Source organism: Cygnus olor, chromosome 19, assembly GCF_009769625.2.
Source record: "Cygnus olor isolate bCygOlo1 chromosome 19, bCygOlo1.pri.v2, whole genome shotgun sequence".
Taxonomy (NCBI): Eukaryota; Metazoa; Chordata; class Aves; order Anseriformes; family Anatidae; genus Cygnus; species Cygnus olor.
Window position 1 is genome coordinate 10,175,407 of NC_049187.1, and position 13,802 is coordinate 10,189,208.

Below are 13,802 nucleotides of genomic sequence, written 5' to 3' on the forward strand. Positions count from 1 at the left end.
GTTTTTTTTCTGCTTTGCTTATACACAGTGCCCTTAGATGTTTTATGTAATCATTTATAGTGTTCTGTAATTGCTGAAGTGTCTTTATTACAGTACAACATGTCTGCCAAATACTCTGACTTGTTGAGAACATTGGCTCCTAGCCACAGCTTCAGCAATGTTTCTCCTCTTGGATTTGCATCCAGCTCATGCTTTATTTATTAAATAAATAAATAATTCACGTCTAATAATCCAATATTTATTCAGCACCTTCCATTGTAGACAATCCAAAAGACTGCTCATGTGCTAGTAACAGAAAAATGGTTTAGCTCAGAGCCTGAGTATGAAAGATACTGATGGTTCTTGGGCTTGGGCGCAGCAGCAGCAGCCGCCAGGGTGCGTGGCTGCAGCACACAGCGGTACTCTAGGTGATGTTCAGGCTCGCTGGCCTGGTACCAGTAACAGCGTAGTCACAGCTGTGCAGGTGGTGTAAGCCGTCCCTAGGATTTGGCACTTGCAGTGGTTTTCAGAAACCATGTTGCCAAGAGCTGCTTGAGTCATAGCCAGCTCAGGTATGCCAGCATGGACTGCACTGAACCTCAGCCTTTGCTGTGGAGAGATGCCTAAAGATCTCTTCAGCCACAACAATTCTGTTGCTTTAGGGGTGGAACAGGGCATTTGTTTAGAAGCTATGTACCTGTTCTACAGAAAATAAAGAGAAGTGACTTTTTGTCCTACCCACATTGGGTGTACTGTAAAGGTTTTAATTCAAGCTAGCTTTAGCTTTAATTCAGCTAGCTTTAGCTGTTTGACACTAATCCTTGTATGACCCTTCAAGTGCAGACCCATACTCGTGTGGAAAGTAAGAGAACTCTTTCACATAACTGGTCTGCTATCAGAGATGAGCCTGTCCTGGTTCATTTACCATCATTGCTCACCATGGGTCAATAGTAGTGGTGCATTTCTGTCGTACTGGGAACGTGAGCTCAGACTGCATGTAAGTGGCCGTAACTGGCTGTAAGTGTAAATCCACTGTCCTGCTCCAAGAATAAACTCCAGAGTACTCCAGTTAAAGGTAGTCTGCTGTTCCCTGGGTAAGCACCTGCTGTCAGAAAATAAACCCAAATTCTTTTGGAGTTGTTAAACTACGGGCGATACTGCATATCCCATTTTGCGGCTCTCAGGGGTCACAATGCTTAGCTTGAGAAGTCTGAACTAAAATAAAGAATATTTTTATGTCCAAGGGAAAAGTGAGCATGTGGGTGACTTGAAAGAAAGTCCAAACCCAACAGTCTCAATCTGTTGAGCGTTTACTGTGACTGTGCTGCTCAGTAGGGAATACAGATGCTAAGGTTTTACCATCAGTATTGGGACGGAAATATAATTCTAGGTTTGCCCACCACAGTGCACTATCACTGCTTTTGGTAGCATTTAGGAGAAGGTGATCTCTCTTGAAAAAGAGTACAAAAAATGGCCTAAAGATCATAACGTTCTCCTGACTTGTTGACTTATCAAGTGCCCCAGTGCTCACCTCCCTTGTGAAAGAAAGTGATGTGCTGCCGCTTGTAAGCAATTACTTAACAGATGATAATCCCATGTTATATGGGGAATCAATATTTGGAAACTTTTTTTAAATGTTGCTGGAGGTCTCACAAGAATAAGCCAAGCAATATAAAAAAATACAATTTTTATTTTGAAAGTGTCCTTGGTTTCACCTAATTGTGATAAAATACCAACACCTATTATGTGGCTATTGCTTCCAAGTAACTGTCAGCAGTGTGCAGGGAAGAAAGGTCTTAAGTGCTTTAGTGTAAGAAGCTGGCTTCACCGAGTGTGTGATGCTGTTTTTAATGCATAAAAGGAATACAGTTGAATGATGCTCTGAGAATTTTATTTTTTTTTTTCCTTTTCTGGTAAATAACAGCGCAGTTCCCAAAGACAAGGACAGGCAATGCTTTAAACTCCGCCAAGGAATTGATAAGAAGATAGTGATTTACGTCCAACAGACAACTAATAAGGAACTTGCTATTGAGAGGTAATTTTATTGATTTAAAGAAATATATCTTTAATTGATGTTTTGTGCTCTTTCTTCTGAGGCAGCAGCTTACTGCCTGTTCCATGAATACTCTGTTTATGTAATTTAATTCAACACCTCTGTGTTGAGCAGGATTGTGCAGATTTCATTGGTTTGTTCAGCACGTGTGTGGCAGGGCGCAATGCAGGTGCGGTGGAATCTGCATGGATCTGATTGTTGAGTCAGTGTCATATCTACTCTAGCCCATTCAAAAACTTTGTATAAAAATGTACTATTTCCATTTTAAATGGTCAATATGTCTAAAATGCAGAGGCTGTAATCAGTGACTGAATTATTTAAAGTATTTTGCTTTCCTTTTTTCTCAGTTGCATCTGAGAATATCTTGGTACGTACACTTTGAATCTGCTGCAGTGTGGAATTCTAGAACATGAAGCACCTGTGTAGGGAATGGAGAGTTCAGACTTCAAATCTTTTGCTGCTTGGAAATAAACTAGCAATTTTTGATTACTGCCAGAGTTTTGCGCTGCTCACAATACAGAGAAAAGATGCATCTTCTGCCAGACTCTACAGTCTGACACAAAATGTAGGAACTTCAGAAAGTGTGGTAAACCAGAGTGTGAAGTGGAATATCTCTGTGGGCCAAAGGTCTTTCCAAATTAAACCCGTAGAAGACAGGTCCATGCACTTCATGTAGAATTTCCTGATTCTTGTCTGTTAGAAGGTTAAATTGTATGCAAATATGTATCAAACCAGGACAAAACAACAACAAAAATAAAATAAGGGAAGAGAAATGGTGGCAGTGTTGCCCTACCTACAGGATAGGGATCATTAGCAGAGTCTGTTTGACAAACAGTTATCTTTGTTTGGAGGCAACTGCAGGCAGGATACAATCACACTGTAAATATGTTCATGAAATCTTTCTTGACATTTTCAATATTGGCTTAACATTGTTTTGGTGTACATGCTTGATACTACTCTCAAATGTCAAGAGTTGTTGACATTTGTTACTGCATTCATGGGCTGCTTGTGGTATATGACAGAATATTCAGATAAGGAATGCTAATGGTTTGTTTATAAGTAGTAATTTTTGCAGGTTAATTTTTTGTCTGGTTTTGCAGATGTTTTGGCCTCCTCCTGAGCCGTGGGAAAGATGTTCGGAGTGGTGACATGCACCTTTTAGATTTGGTAAGGATCTCTTATTAACAAAATTCTATAACTTTTATTACAATTGCTTGTGATCTCAGGATAGACAGAAAAGATTGAGCTTCTTAGGCAGACTTGTTGTTTTGGGTTGATGCTGTAGTGTATGCTCTTGAGTGTAGCCCTGTGAAACTGGGATGAATCACTACTGCTACAGAGTTATATGACATGACATAATGTTGGTCAAGGGAGTTGCCCAATTCTGCAGTCAGCCATGACTGTTCTTGTTTAGGGGCCTGGAATAAGAAACATGCAAGCATCCCCGTCTATGGCGGGGGGGGATTTAGATGATCTTTAAGGTCCCTTCCAACTGAGCCATTCCATGATACATTTTATTTTGGAAGTACTAAGTATTGAAGAGTTGTGCCTTGAACTTATAAAGTTTTACAGCATACTTACTGCTGTAAAAATCAAGGCCTAAGACCTTCACGTATAACTCTGAGAATTAGTGGGTGCTTTGTTATTACAACTCACTTTTTCATGTATAAAATGTTAGAAATTGTCTGACTTCACAAGTGTGTTGTAAAAACAAACTTGGTTAGTGTTTATGAAGTACATACTTGTTGCAGTAGTGACTACCCAAAATGATCCCATACTTAATGAGTAACTTTACTTTTTACCAGGCTTTGAGTTGCTCAGAAAATAAGGTTGATAGGAAGACAGATACACTGAACACTAAGGATAAAATACTGACTCGGTTCCTAATAGTTGAGCAACATGTTTTGTTTGCTGAATGAAGCTGGATCTCAAGATGTTTTAGAGTAAAATTTACTTTTTTATAAAATAGCTATTTAGGATAAAATAAAACACAGTTAGTTTATTAAAACATGATAGCGAAGCAGAGGGATGTTGATGTGAAACATCTGCCAAGTTTACAAGTTCAGTAGCTTGTAGGACAGTGTTCTGGTTTATTTTGTTCTTTTAAAAGCAATGAACTACATTCCTTAAGTGTGTGATTAAAGCTTTATGTGTTTAAATGCTTTGCCAGTCAGGCAGCTGTCATTCAGAGACTCATGATGCAAAATGAGGCCAGAATAACTGGATTGCCTTGGATTTTCCAGAAAAAAATTAAAAAGAAGTTTGAAAAGCTTTTATTTGTTTTTGATTTTTTTCCCCAAACAACAGCAGCAACAGGGGAAAAATAAAAAAAGAAAGAGCAAAACTGTGAAACTTGGGGAACTGGTGTACTTGCACCTACAGCTTGGTGAGCTTAAAGTTGCTGTCAAATAGCCACCTCCAAAATGAGCTATTGATCTTCAGGTGTCACTAGACAGATGTTCGTACTACATACACACAAAACAGTTATCAGTAGTTGGCCTTTTTGTGTCATCCGCAAAGGAGCAAAGACTCGATGGGAACTCTGCTCTTACCTTCAGAGATGATCTCTGTTACAGGACTACGTAAAATGGACTACACGTGCTTGCCCTTCTCTAGCTAGTGCAGGAGCTGTTTTATGCAGCTGAGACTCTTGTAATGTAGAGGTTGTTGTAACTTAAATAAAGTTGCATAAAATTCCTTGTTTACAGGAGTCCATGGGTAAAAGTTCTGATGGGAAATCATACGTGATCACTGGGAGCTGGAATCAAAAATCTCCACACTTCCAGTTTGTAAATGAAGAAACACCAAAAGGTATGAACCTTGCCAGATGTTATTCCTAGTTAGGGCAGATGACTTATCTAGGGAGCATTGGCTCAATTCTCCTTTCTTTTAAGATGAATCCTGCAAAAAAAACCTTTCTTCATAGTGTGTAATATACTCTCAGAAGCAAAATAGAAGGCTAGAAGAAAAGTCCTGTGTTTAGCAATAATCCCTTGTAAGAACAACTGTACCCCAAGAAGAGATCTGAAACAGATCTGTCATTGTTGTTAAGATGTCAGTTGACTGATCATCTTTTTAATCCTGTCACAGGTAGGTACCGATGGTTGGGGAAGTTCTTGGGAATTGACTGAGCAGAGTCATAAAAGTCAGCTGATTGGTACAGCTGGGTACAGTCTGCTGCTCGATGAGATGCCATCCTACCTAAAGGACATCATTTATTATTTAGCACCGGAAGAGATCTCATAAGTCTCTGGGTCCAGTTGCCTCCTTTTGGAGCATCATATTATATAGCCAATGTACTAAATCGCGCAGCTGAAGTGGTCTTAAACACTGTTTAGTACAGTGGGACTTAAGTAACTTATTTTCAAAAACAGGTAAAATGTAATTAGGCTAGGTGGCAAGAAATCTGCGCTGTGGCATTAATATACAAATCAAAACCTTGATACCCACAAACTTCCGATACATTTCAGTGGGATTTGAAAACCGAAAATATTTGTTCTCTTTAACGAGATCATTTTCTTGGCTTGAAGACTTAAGTATGCTTACTCCCTAGTGAGTAGTGTGCAGTCACTGTATTTTCCTGTTCCATCTTCTTTGAAACTTCTGGGTTTTGAAGATGTTAATCTACGCAAAAAAATAGAATTCTGAAAAAAAAGTTTACTCTGTACTTTCATGTTACTAGGAAAGAGATTACAGAGTACTTTGTTTGAAATATTTCTCTTAATACTAATGCTTTGGTTCTTCTCTCTAGATAAAGTACTTTTCATGACTACAGCTGTGGATTTGGTGATAACTGAGGTTCAGGAACCTGTTCGATTCATTCTGGAGACTAAAGTCAGAGTTTGCTCACCTAACGAGAGATTGTTTTGGCCCTTCAGCAAACGTAGCTCGACTGAAAATTTTTTCCTGAAATTGAAACAGGTAACGCTTTGAAAAACAATAATAATAATCTACAGTTAATCTGGGATTTTGCTGGGTTGATTTTCAAGGTTAATTGTGGTGCAGTCGATTATATTGTTTGGGAACTTGAGAGGTAAACTTACGGTGTAATGCTGAATAAATGCAAATGCATTAAAGATAAAGAATTGTATTTACTGGTGCCTGTTAGCAGATCAAAATTTCACTACGGTTGTTTCTCCCTGGGATTGGTAAAACCCTTACTAATATGATGTTTATATTTCAGCATTTTTCTCCTGAAATAGAGATGTAATAAATGGTCTAATAATAAAATGGTCTTCGTTTTTTAGAAAAACTAAAATCATCACACTAATTGTTGCTGGTTATCTAAACTTCCCCTAAAGAGCTGGGTGTCTTCATTTCAAAGCAAATTTTGACAGCTTTGATGAGGCTGTGCATGGGCTTATGGATTTTCCAGCCAAACCTCGAAAATAAAAGGAACAGAGGATTTATCTGCAGTTCAAGGCTGTGCCAAGAGTTGGTTGCGTTTGGGTTACATAGGGCAAACATGTAAAATAAAGGATTAAGGGGGGAAAAAAAGCTTTTAACATAATCCTGGTGACATACTATCTGATATGATGCTAAAATTATTTTATCATACAAACTAAACTTTTCTTTTTATGAGCAAACATCCACCTGAAATTAGGGGGGAAAAAGACATATGTGAAAGTCTCTTTTCCCACTTGTACGTGATTGAGAGCAGAGATTTCACACATACCCCAAGTTTCCCCTGGGGGGAAAAAAAAATCTGAGCAACCACAAAAAATCCCTAGAACTTGTTAAAAATTTTTACTGTTTCTTCCAACTTTTTTTTTAACCGTATCTACTAAAAAGGAAAGGATATTTCTGTCTATAATATTCATAATAACAATACAAGGCAATAACTTAGTCTCAAAATAAGTCTGGAAAGTTGAAGGTCCACATTACTAAAGAGATGATGTACTTGAAGTTCTCCTGCTTTAGAAATCACTGGTCTGAACTGAAAGTCCTGTTTAAAGGAATTGAAAGATAGAAGCAAACATCTGTGTGGGTGTATGTACTCTCTCAAAGTTTAATAATTCTGAGTGAATCTCAAAAAAGCAAGGTTGGAGTCCATCTGATTTCTTGATAAGTATTCTTTTTTTTAAAGATGTTTTGAATGAAATAAGATGCTTTTGTGAGCTTTTTTTTGTGTCTATGTGTGCACTTGTCATACAGTGCTAGCACATAGTGGCATTATTTCTTGGTAGTAACAAAGATGAGGTTTGCTAAGGATTCGTTTTTTGTGTATGTCCTATCTTTTATGTAAAATATGAATAAATATTTTGGAAACTTTCCTTCAAAATTTCCTTCAAAACGTAAGGTGGAAAAAATCTTTGTGATTGAGATAAGTCTTTTTACTTGGAACTTTTGTGAGGTGTAGCATGGAGATGTTGAGCTGATAAGGCTGCTGAACTATAAATATTTTACTACCTCCAGCAGACGCCTTCTCGGATTGGTAGTTTAAAGGAAGTTTATCTTACTTAGCTAATTCTGTATCTTTTGTCTCACCAAATTCACAGGCATTGTGACTTATCTTAGCTAATTCTCTTTTTTCCACAGGCACTGTCAGGCTGTCCAACTTCCAGTGTTTACTAATGGAAGATTATCAAAATTCATAGTGGAAGCAACAAATATAGAATGTACTGCCTGATAAGCCTGGAAGGGAAACCTGTTTCTATGGAGTCATGATTAGCCTATTAAAATACAGCTGTGTAGAATTGGCTTATCTTACTTTGGCAGTGTTTCTTTATTCGGAAATGGTGAAAGCAGAGGGATTTTATTTTCTCAGAGTACATTTAGTGATTTAGTCCTGTTTAGTTTTGATGCGTTTCTCTTCATTTTAAGTACTACAAGGGATAAAATTGAGCACAGGGAGCTTAATGATTATAAATCTTATCTTCCTCTTTTCTTCTCCTTTCCTTTTCTATTTTCTGTTTTATTACTTTATGACAAAAAAAATAAAATTCTTGGACTGCATCAAAAATTTGAAACAATTTCACAGAGAAAGACCTTCCTTTTGAAAGAAAGGAAGGTGTGAAACATTGAAAATTAAGGATGAAACAGGTCCGTGTAATAAACCTGGGGACCCACCAGTTTGTGTGCCTGTGTTGTCCACAGCAATACATATGCACAGATAGCTGACTTGGAGGCATTGCTAAGGACATCGTCACGTTGGGAAACTAAATGTGAACAATTCTTATTAGAATTCTCCCTTTGCTCCTGCCAGTATCCCCAGAAAGTTAGAAAAGAGAAATTAGACTGCATTTGAAAGGTATGAAAGTATGCTTAGGGTTTGTTACACAGCATTAGGGATGGGAACATTTACAGGCTGGCATGATATATTGAGGGTGCTGCAAGGATTGAATATTTTTCACTGCAGAATGTGATGAAAATTGTTTCTTTCTCAGCTCTCCTATTCTAAAAAGAGGAGGTAGAGCCTTATGAAGTAATATGGAGATTTGTATACCTTTTCTTGGTAAAAGGAAACTTCTTTTTTCCTAGATAAAGCAAAAGGACAGAAAGAATAACTCCGACACACTGTATGAAGTTGTGTGTCTAGAAAGTGAATCAGAGAGGGAGAGAAGAAAAACTACAGCAAGCCCTTCTCTTCGCCTGCCCGAGTCTGGGTCGCAGGGCTCGATGATTCCTTCTCCTCCAGAGGATGATGAAGAGGAAGGTAAGAAGTGGATTGCGTACTTTGTATACTTCTAAAGAAAGGGTAGCTTTTAAGTAATAGCTATGAAACTTGTTGAATACTTTCCAGTCAGACTCTGTCCTGCTGATAGTTTGTTGTTGTTGTTTTGTTTGTTTGTTTGTTTTTCTTGTTTAAATCTTGCTTTAATGCTGTGAGTATTCAGTAACCAGTACCCCTGCATTCCTGGATCGGCCTCTCCCCTGTCTGCCACTTCTGTGCTCTATCTGTGCTTTGCTCAGCACAGGCCTCACGAAGCCTCGTGTGTGATATATTTGGAACAATGTGAAAAGAAGCTGCTAAAAATTTGGGATTATCATGTAGCTTCTGCCCCTCCCTGAGCAGCTGTGAAAAGATTTGAGAGTGAAAATGAGAAGCTGATATTTAGAAATGTAAGCAAGCAGCATTTTTAGTGGAGAGAAAAATACAGACCTCTGTAATACATAAAACTCTATCAGGAGGTGCCTAGTCAGAACCTTAATGCATTTTCAATATATCTTTCTGGCTTCTTTATTTATTTTTTTATTCTCTTAAGCCAAAATATGGACTAGTTCTGAGTATATAAACATCTGGCTTTACAGCTTTGAGCTGAAATGCAGATGACTTTCTGCTTTTTTGCTTTTTCTGCTGACCTTCTGTGTGACCTTAGGTGAATTGTTTCACTTCTGTGCTTTACCTTCCCTTTATTAAAAAAAAAAAAAAAAAAAAAAAAAGGTTTGAAATTTAACTCCTTTTGCAAAGTATTATTCATAAGGATTCTCCAACCACTATGTGTTACCACAGTGGCATTCTTTTCAAGACCAGGAACATAGATATTTTGTTTGCAGAAGACAAAAGTTGCAGCATTGCAAGAGTTTGCTGACAATTTCAGGTGTCAGCTGAGTTACAGTCTTTTTTACTAAATCTATGCTATTTCCTCAATAATTCAAAACCAATATTGACTACTCTATTGATGAAATGTAGTTTTTGTGTGTGATACCTGCTATTAGCATTTTAAAATATCTGGGAGTACATCAGTTTAATATTGGTTTCAAAAAGAATTACTGCAATTATGCAAATCTGTGCACCCCCAACCCCCAATTGAAAATGTTTGGTTCAAAAAGCTGTTTACTTTAAGTCAGGGATGTTATCAAAAAGTACCAGGTTTCAAAGTAAAACTACAAAACAGTTAAAACAGCTTGTGGACTGTCATGGATCTGCAACAACAGGGCTGAGCCTGCAGCTGGTCAGTGGAACCATATTGCTTTTATTGTCTTTTTAGCTTTTTTATTATTTTAGTTTGTGTTTTTTGTTTGTTTTTTGTTTTTTATATATACAGAAAGTTGTGCTCTTTGAGAATTTTTGTAATCGTCCAAAAGTCTGGGATAGAATAATAGAAGTACTTGTATGGGAGAGGACCTGTGGAGGTCTCTAGTCCTGCCTCAGTGTGAATCCAGCTAGTTAGGTTGTTTAGGGCTGTCCTGTTGTATTTTGACAGCCTCCAATGATGGAGTTTCCACAGCCTCTCTGGGTCCTTGTGTCCAGGTGTTTGGACACCCTTGTGGTAATTTTTTACCTTATGTTTTAACCAGAATTTCACGTTAAAGCTTGTCTTCTGTGTTTTATCACATCTGTGCTCCTTTGAAAAGACTTCTGGCTTTTCTGGGTTGAGTGCACAAGCAGTGCATCCACAAACGAGGAATTCTTAGGAGAGCAATATTTGTATCTGCAGAGGTAGCATTACGGTTCTTGGTCTCATAGCATCTCCTTTATTCTGCTGGCAGACAACGATGAACCTCTCTTGAGTGGTTCTGGAGATGTTTCCAAAGAGTGTGCAGAAAAAATTCTTGAGACGTGGGGAGAGCTGCTGTCCAAATGGTAAGTTGCAAAATTGCATTCTGAAAATTAAAATTGTGAATATTCTCAGCCTGTTTGCTCCTTCTGCCTGGATTTTTTCGTATTTCCAGAAGCCGGTTAAGATTAGTATGGATTTAGTCCTCTTTTATCCCCAGAACACTCCATATTCTCCGGCTTTGTGTTTTCTGATTTCTTCAGAGTGTTTCAAGTATTTTCATTTTTGAGTGCATGTTTAAATACAGTACAGAAATTCACTTATGCTGCTTCTGTAGCTTCTTTGATCTCTTAAAATAAGTGTGTTACTTATATGTAAGCTTGACTAGAACTCTATGGAAGAAGAATCTAAACTAATAATATAAAGAAAATGCAGCTCTTTTGTCTTTATTTTGCATAGATCACTTCCATTCCTGTCTGTAATTCTGATGTAGTTCACAGCCATTTTTTCTGCAGCTGTCATATCTTAGTAACTGCAGCTTAAGAGTACAGGAGATTTGTACTTGGACAGAAGATGCTTTTCCTCCCTTCTCTGAAGTGAGATGGCTCCAGAGCCTGCCAAGAAGGAAGTATATGAGTTCTTCTATTTTTTCCTCCAAAATGCCAATTTACAAGGAGCACGTTTCTCAACAGTCAAGTTGCTAATGCAACACCTGCCTTCCCTTCGTGAAGGATCTTTTAGTCACCTTGAAGTAGCCTGAGCGGTTTTAAGAAAGTGATGCTAATTACTGAATTTTTTTTTTTTTTTTTTGGCAAAACAGGACAACAAGCACAACATTGGATTGAGCTCCAATGTGCTACCTTTCAGCTCTTGCTTTAGTTGTTGCCTTCTGCTTCCTAATGTTATTGAAGAGCAGGACAAGGAGTGTACAGCAACCAAAGGTCTTAACAGAGTATTAGATCTAAGGAGTAGGAGAGCAGAGATTAAATGAAGTCATGCACTTTATATGAGGGAAAATGACCTGGCTAAGAGGTCATATCAGCCTTTAATTTAAGGTTATCACAACGTGGTAATATTTCTTATTTTTGCTATTGCTTAGTGCTTATTTAAATAAGTGCTTTTGCTACCATTTGGTTTTGCACTACTGTGTTGCACTAATTTGATAGGAAAGGGCACGTCTGATGTGGACACCTTTGTAAGAAGGGGAAGGCTGTGCTAAAAAGATACATGATCCCTTTTTCTTCCCTTTCCTAGACTTGTAGGAACATTGTTAACAGATGAGCTCTATGCATCTGCTGCTATGGGAAAGTTTCTTTCAACTTGCATTTTCTGTAATTCTTCCAAGGGCTGAAAGATAATTAAGCCACCTGACTCCCATTGAAAATGTTTTGGCAGCTTTAAGAGGATATGAAGTGCTTCTTTGCTAATGCTGGCAACAACAGCTTTAATATGTGTTAAAGGGCTTTCCTTCTTAACCAACAATAAGCATTTGGAAGTAATGATCCTTGAGCTTTTAACATAAGAGGATTGAAAATCATAAAAATCAGAGTTCAGGTAGTTTCATGCTAGGTTTTTAAAATCCTATCATTAGATTTGTATAACAATTAAATGTGTTGGTATTTTGTGATTTCTTAATATCTGGCTTGTTTTATAACTGGTGAGTCAGTTTTTTTTATCTCAAAATAGTTTGGAAAAATCTAGTAGTGTGTGATCACAGCCTTATAGCTCATGGCTGTATTCATTAGAGCTACTGTTGTACTTATTTTGGTCTAAGATTAAGGTAAATCTTTCATTTAATAGGCCTTTGCAAACTGTTCTGTGATTTGAGTATTTTGTATAGTGAGTATTTGATATAAATATTCATATAAATAGGAAATATAAGTATGTAAATATAAATGTATATAAATATGAGTGTAACTATTATAGAAATATTATCTTGATTATAGTTGGTTTTGTTTAGAGAAAATAAAGTGAAGGTGGACTTTATGGTACGAGCTGATTTAAGTGTCCAGGATGGCTGGGCTCCAGGTTATTGTGTGGGAACACTGTAGACAGGAGGAAGGCAACAAGGATTCCCAGCACATGTAAAATTATCATCCACGTATGTTAGACTGTTAATAAAGATTGTTAAGCACGAGTTTATTAATAGAATGCAGTCAATGTTGACAAGTTCAGTTTTTGCCTGGCTTGTCTATCAGTCCTCTTAATCATTTTACAAAGCAGTTTTCTTTCAGTAACTGTAGAAAAAAGTATGATTTCTTTGATTTAAGGACTGTTTTTTGGGATTTTAATGTTTGAGCCACAAATGGACTGTTCAGCTTCACTTTCTGCATAAATTAAGTTTAGTTTTTACAACTTGCAGTGCTGTAATTTATGGGCTGTCAACCAGTTTCACTCAAAAAAAAAAATGTTTAGATGGGACTAGCTTGTGTAACAGTGAAAGCTGTTCAAATGTATGGATACAGTTAGAAAGCCCTGCAAGACTTTTTGATAGCTCTGCTACCAAAACAGGTTAGCTGGTCACACTCGGGCATAGAAGGACCAGAGCGCAGTACGTGCTTCTGCAAGCTCTTTCTGTTGTTTGTGTAGTTTGAGCTTGGGATTCACACAATGTGGTACTGTCCTCCAGTTGTAGTTTTTGCTGTGGACTTCTGTTTTCTTGAGTGTTTTATAGTTTATGCTTATATTGTATTTAAATTTAATAGGAATCAAGGAAAGAGTTTGCAGAGTGCTTCTCTAAATCTTTTTTTTAATAACTTTTCACTCTTCAGAAGAATTTCACTTACTCTTGACAATATGTTGAATATCTTGAGCTTCCTGTCATTTGTCATGTTAGGTGTTGCACATCAGTTGTTGTTCATGTACTCATTTATACGTACTTGGATAATAGTAACAAAGGTTTCCTTTACACCCAGGCACCTCAATCTGAGCGTCAGGCCAAAGACATTGTCAGCGCTGGTGAGAAGTGGTGTCCCTGAGGCCCTGAGAGGAGAAGTGTGGCAGCTGCTGGCAGGGTGTCATAACAACGATCACCTGGTGGAGAAGTACCGAATTCTCATCACAAAGGTAGAGTGCTATTTTATTTTCCATCTTCCTCCCCACCCCCATAAGTTAATGAATGGAAATACAGAGAATTCCAAGTATGTAACGTCTTGTTTAAAGGCTCATGAGTATATCTGAATATGTGTGAACTAGTGAGGATAATTCAATTCTCCTCCCAACAGCAACAAAAATAACAAGAAAAATTAGTTGTTACAATATTTGTAGAGCGCTTTCATTTCATAGTTTTGCTTCTGTTACACTTGGATTGGTTCTGAATTAGTTTGTCA

The 13,802-nt window shown here is 37.5% G+C and overlaps 1 protein-coding gene across 4 annotated transcripts in view; it reads left to right on the forward strand.

Annotated features, from left to right (window-relative positions):
- Positions 1-13,802, forward strand: part of RABGAP1 (RAB GTPase activating protein 1) — an 83,391-nt gene that overhangs the window by 29,195 nt on the left and 40,394 nt on the right. For all 4 annotated transcript variants that reach the window (XM_040531289.1, XM_040531286.1, XM_040531288.1 and 1 more), the window contains 7 exons: positions 1,904-2,014; positions 3,133-3,199; positions 4,741-4,843; positions 5,784-5,953; positions 8,513-8,687; positions 10,466-10,559; positions 13,389-13,539. In XM_040531289.1, coding sequence (XP_040387223.1) covers positions 1,904-2,014; positions 3,133-3,199; positions 4,741-4,843; positions 5,784-5,953; positions 8,513-8,687; positions 10,466-10,559; positions 13,389-13,539 — 871 coding nt within the window. The remainder of the gene's footprint in view (positions 1-1,903; positions 2,015-3,132; positions 3,200-4,740; positions 4,844-5,783; positions 5,954-8,512; positions 8,688-10,465; positions 10,560-13,388; positions 13,540-13,802) is intronic.